This window comes from Oncorhynchus keta, chromosome 20 (assembly GCF_023373465.1).
Source record: "Oncorhynchus keta strain PuntledgeMale-10-30-2019 chromosome 20, Oket_V2, whole genome shotgun sequence".
Lineage (NCBI taxonomy): Eukaryota > Metazoa > Chordata > Actinopteri > Salmoniformes > Salmonidae > Oncorhynchus > Oncorhynchus keta.
This window is the reverse complement of record NC_068440.1, coordinates 3,497,833-3,503,979: the sequence shown is the minus strand read 5'-3', so window position 1 is coordinate 3,503,979 and position 6,147 is coordinate 3,497,833. Positions and strand designations below refer to the sequence as shown.

The 6,147-nt window shown below is 41.6% G+C and overlaps 1 protein-coding gene across 1 annotated transcript; it reads right to left on the bottom strand.

Annotated features, from left to right (window-relative positions):
* Positions 1 to 960: 960 nt before the first annotated feature.
* On the bottom strand, positions 961 to 5,796 carry trhrb (thyrotropin-releasing hormone receptor b). The gene is made up of 2 exons (XM_035794781.2): positions 4,710 to 5,796; positions 961 to 2,369 (listed from the first exon to the last, which is right to left on the bottom strand). Exons 1-2 carry the CDS (start codon positions 5,478 to 5,480, stop codon positions 1,941 to 1,943), a joined length of 1,200 nt encoding a protein of 399 aa, XP_035650674.1. The 5' UTR covers positions 5,481 to 5,796; the 3' UTR covers positions 961 to 1,940.
* Positions 5,797 to 6,147: the final 351 nt, after the last annotated feature.

Genomic DNA, 6,147 nt, shown 5'->3' with positions numbered 1-6,147 from the left:
AATAAATGTGAAGTAAAAAATAACATATGCCATTTTCAGACTGAACAGTAGTGACATTTACATACTAAATGCCACATGATCCATAACTGAAAAGGGTATGCTAGTGATCTGTTTAGTCTGTAATATGTTCAAAGTACTCAATTAAATGTATTTTATAAAGCCCTTTTTACATCAGCAGTATGTTACAATATGTTATATACATAATCATCATTCTCTCTGGTCAAATTACCCCAGTCAAATGTTTTTAAAGTTGTTTATTTGAATCATTATCATTACAAAACAAAACAGCCGACAAATGCAATCATATTCCTTTAAAAGGAAAGACGTCCACCATATGTTACCGCACAATATACTTAATGATATCTGTTTATCTTATTGATATCTAAATATTGATGTCTATTTCAGCACTAAGGAAAAAAAGTACTTTTACTGTATATGTAGCTGATAATTCACAGAAAAATCGCACGTCAATCCACATACAGCGATCCTCACCTTAAGCAAACAGGATTTGAAATAAAGTACAAGAACGATTACTTTACAAATAGTTTCAAAATATATTTTGATAAGTTTCCACAAAGTGATGCATGATTTCATTAATAATCAAGGTGAAATATTTGTACATTCATGGAAGGTAAAATGTATCAATCACTCTACATTCAAATAATCATTGAACTCTCGGCAGTGTACAGCTGGCTAAGAAATAGAGATTTATGTTATAACAGTTATGGCACCATGCCAAATTGTGTTGCCTTTGTGTCGCCGGGCACACTCATAGATTCCTCAGTTCCAGGATCCAGGGGGAATATGTATCAAGCGTCTCAGAGCATTTTACATTACATTTACATTTAAGTCATTTAGCAGACGCTCTTATCCAGAGCGACTTACAAATTGGTGCATTCACCTTATGACATCCAGTAGAACAGTCACTTTACAATAGTGCATCTAAATCTTAAAGGGGGGTGAGAAGGATTACTTATCCTATCCTAGGTATTCCTTAAAGAGGTGGGGTTTCAGGTGTGGAGCACCTTTAAAATCCCAATGAATAACTAAGATTAAATGGACTGGGGGACCTCATCCTAGAGGTAGAAAAGTCCTAATATACCGCAATATACACAGTAACTGTATTAAAATCAGAATCACTCACTCTTGATCCTCCAAAATGGACTCAAGTTCTGATGTTTACATTTTACTCTCTGTAACAAATAGCCGACAGATTTTTCACGTTACACAATAATATGGTGCATAATATAATAAAAATAAAGGAAAATCTACATGTGGAAATAGGCCTGCATAAAGGACATTGGCCTTAGACTCATAAGTCTGTATTCCTTGTTTGAGAAAGAGAGAGGCTTGTCTCTGACCCTGCCAGTGAGGTCTCATTAAGAGTGGAAAATGTGCAATTTGAGTCACACCAGGGCAGTTCACATTGTCCGTGTCCCAAGAGCACACACTTGAAACGTGTGTCTGCTCTTGGGACTTGTGTCTGAAGAGCAAACACAACACAGTAATGTGTCACCATATAGCCTTCACATTGTTTTTTATTTTATTTTACCTTTATTTAACCAGGCAAGTCAGTTAAGAACAAATTCTTATTTTCAATGACGGCCTAGGAACAGTGGGTTAACTGCCTGTTCAGGGGCAGAACGACAGATTTGTACCTTGTCAGCTCGGGGATTTGAACTTGCAACCTTCTGGTTACTAGTCCAACGCTCTAACCACTAGGCTACGCTGCTGCCCCACCCACTGTACATGGGGCCTTACAATTACTCACCAAAGGTCAAGCTTGGGTCTCTTGATAGTCAACTTCAGTGTGAGTGAAAATGGCTGTGACACAGGACAGTTGAGAGCAAGTCAAATTCCTGTGGCCTCAGCACATCCCTCAAGGCTTAGAGGAGCTGTCATCTTCAGTGACTGAACCCTGAACCTCGAACCTTACAACATCAGTCATTGCATAAAGTCACCTTGTCGTGCACACAGGTGTCCTGAAACACCATCTTCTTGTCAGGCAACTCATAGGTTACCATGATCTCGTCCAGCTCTGTGTTGAATTGGTCCGTAGTCTCCACCATAGATGTGTCCTTGACCACGCTGTAGGTCAGCGCCACGCTGTACGTGCCGCCGGTAGGCTTCTCAGAGCCTTTCCGTCCACAGAGGCAGAGCTTGCGGAAGGCGGCACGGAACTTCTGCGACATAGCATTGTAGATGATGGGGTTGATTGCGCTGTTGATGTAGACACAGCTCCGACAGAAGAGGATAAACCAGGTATTCATGTAGGCCTGCTCCAGGAAGGAGTTTACCACCACCAGGGTGCGGTACGGCATCCACAGCACAGCGAACAGGATCACCACCACAGCCAGCATCTTGGTCACCTACGACATGGAAGAGACGGTGACTATTGGCCACTTTTCAATCAAACAACGCTACTGGGTTTATTTCCCTTACACTGCAGTCTGCAATATTCTCGGCAATACAATAATTATAGAGCGAGACAGAAATGCCATCTGTTATGTAGATCCAGCTTTACTGTTTATGCCTCAAGGTTCCATATAATTTCAGATGGTGCCTATTTCCCATTCATTTGGAATTGAAGTATATTGGATCTACAGATTGGGCTATACAATCATCTGAAAAACTTTGATTTTGAAGTGAACTGTCACTTTAAACGTGTAATAAACATGTAACATTAGTTGTTTGGATTAGTTAGTTTATAAAAACGGATCATTATTTCAAATGATTATAATATTAGTCACTTTGTCTCTACATATGTACAGTACATACTGTATCTACTGTACCTCAAACACCCCTGCACATCGACTAGCTACTGGTTCCCGGGTATATAGTCATCATTACTCATTGTGTATTTATTCCTTGTGTTATTATTATTGGATGATTTCTCTATTTTTCCTCTGCATTGTTGGGAAATAAGCATTGCACTGTTAGTCTACACCTGTTGTTTACAAGCATATGACAAATAAAAATAGGATTTTATTTGGTATCCCTCAGTAGGCCTGGATGTTATGTCCCAAAGCTAGGGGTCAGTTTGATGCTTCGTAAAACAACAGGTGTAGACTAACAGTGCAATGCTTAATTCCAAACAATGCATTGACTATAGCTCAGCATTCAACACCATAGTACCCTCCAAGCTCATCAATAAGCTTGAGGCCCTGGGTCTCAACCCCTCCCTGTGCAATTGGGTCCTGGACTTCCTTACGGGCTGCCCCAGGTGGTGAAGGTAGGAAACAATATATCTCCACTTCGCTGATCCTCAACACTGGGGGCCCACAAGGGTTCGTGCTCAGCCCCCTCCTGCACTCCCTGTTCACCCATGACTGCGTGGCCATGCACACCTCAAACTCAATCATTAAGTTTGCAGATGACACAACAGTAGTAGGCTTGATTACCAACAACGATGAGGCAGCCTACACGGAGGAGGTCAGGGCTCTTGGAGTGTGGTGTCAGGAAATAGCCTCTCTCTCAACATCAACAAAACAAAGGAGATGATCGTGGAATTCAGGAAACAGCAGAGGGACCACGCCCTATCCACATCGATGGGAGAGCAGTGGAGAAGTTGGAAAGCTTTAAGTTCCTTGGCGTACAGATCACTGACCAACTGAAATGGTCTACCCACAGAGAAAGTTTGGTGAAGAAAGTGCAACCGCGCCTCTTCAACCTCAGGAGGCTGAAGGAATGTGGCTTGTCACCTAAAAATCACACAAACTTTTACAGATGCACAATTGAGAGCATCCTGTCGGGCTGTATCACCGCCTGGTACGCAATGGCACCGCGCACAACCGCAAGGCTCTCCAGAGGGTGGTGCGGTCTGCACAACGCATCACCAGAGGCAAACTACCTGCCCTCCAGGACACCTAGAGCACCCAGTAAGGCCAAAAGCAGCATCAAGGACAACAACCACCCGAGCCACTGCCTGGACACCCCGCTACCATCCAGAAGGCAAGGTCAGTACAGGTGCATCAAAGCTGTGACCGGGAGACTGAAAAACAGCTTTTATCTCAAGGCCATCAGACTATTAAACAGCCATCACTAACTAGTACATTAGAGGCCTCTGCCTATAGGCATAGACTAGAAATCACTGGCCACTTTAATAAATAGAACACTAGTCACTTTAATAATGCCACTTTAATAATGTTTACATATATTGCATTACTCAGCTCATATGTATATACTGTATTCTATACTATCTATTGCATCTTAGCCTATGTCACTCTGTCATTCCTCATCCTTATATTTATATATTCTTATTCCATTCCATATTCCGTTAGGTATTTGTTGTGGAATTGTTAGATATTTCTTGTTTGATATGGCTGCACTGTCGGAACTAGAAGCACAATTATTTCGCTACATTCGCAATAACATCTGCTAAACACTTGTATGTGACCAATACTATTTGATTGGATTTTGATTGGATTGGAACAGTGAAATGCTTAATGCCCAACAATGCAGAGAGGAAATAATACGAAATGAGACCAGGCTGCACACAGACTCCTGATGTTGTGTCAAAAAGCTAACTCGCCGCTTATGCTGGCTGTTCCAATGTATTACCAATACCTAATAAATAGGAGCGCACATGTAGTTTAGGAACCAGACTCCCGATGTTGTGTCAAAAAGCTAACTCACCCATGTGCATTCCAATTTATTATCATATGCTAATGAATAGGGGAGCACTTATTTTTTTAGCAACCGCAAATCACCTGTCTCCGAGAAGTAGCGGTAGTGCTGGTGTGGAGGGAGTTTTTACATCTCCTCGTTGTGTTGCTTTGTTCATTTTTACTTTTATCCTTGTGTTCAGAATGTAACGGATTCATGATCAGGATTCTGGCGATGAGACCATACAGAATGGTTGCCAGCATAAGCGGCACAACAAAAAATATCCCGAAATCCAAAAAGTAAATGGGCAAATAGAGTTGTCTTGAAACTTTGTAGCTGCATGTCACGATGGTCACGTCGTTCTCATATGTTTCTTCTTTGATATCTGACAGGTAGAACCACATGACGGAGTAAAGTAAAGTGAAAACCCAGACAAACAATATTATCTTCTTGGCTCTGGATAGTGTGCACAGCAACTGGGCTTTTATCGGGTGGCAAATAGCGATGTACCTTTCGATGGTAAAGGCGGTGATAGAGCAGGACGATGCATTGATTCCCAGGTACTGGAGGTAGGTGATTCCGAGACATCCTGAGCGGCCGAACACCCAAGACCCGAAGATGCTGTCAGTGATATTCGGTAAGCCCGCAGCAGTTAGTACGATGAGATCTGCAACGGCCAAGCTCACCAGGTAGCAGTTGGTGGGTGTCCTCATGTGTTTAGTGGTAAGCACCACTAAGATCACCATAACATTACCAACGATCCCAAAGGCGCATATCACGAAAACTAACAAAGTGCTCACCACTTTGTATTCGATTATTTGGTCCGTCCAAGTCCCCCAAGTCTGATTTTCTTGAGCTTCAGTAACATTTTCCATTTTCAGTTCTCTGAATATGTCGAGTAGAGAGAAAACAATTAATTTATAAAGTAACCTACCCACTACATGTAGGCCTATAACCGAATCAGTAGGCTATATCACACGGTAGTAGGCTAGTATATAATACTATGGGAAGTAAGCCTGTCAACCGACTAGTTGAAAAATACATCCATGCCAAAAGGTTAAAAGGTATTGTGCTTCAATTCCAAAACATATTTTTCCACTTTCTCTCACACTTGCAAAATAAGCATTAAGTTTTCCTTGTCATATCGTGCGTAAATGTGAGAGCACGCCGTTGTGTCCAGTGTTTCTTTCATCCAAAGTTGTAGCAAGTGAAACAGGGAGTCAGTGCGCGCATCGAAGTCACAGTGGTGTCACTAAATAAGGAGAGTGGGCCTGACTGAAAGCGAAGAGAGGAGGGATGTTGGTTTTTGGTCATTTTCTCTGCATCATCAGACATTACGCAAAGCGCTCTCTGAGATTTGACGATTTGGGGGAAATAATCTGTCACCAGTTGCTTTATGCCATCGTGAAAAAAAGTATTTTGTTTAGTAATTGAGTAAACAATTGAATCAATTTAAGTGTATTGTTGGTTCATAACCGTTGGTAAGAATGGTGAAAATAATTTGAATGGTGATGTGACTAGCTCACAATATATACACATTTG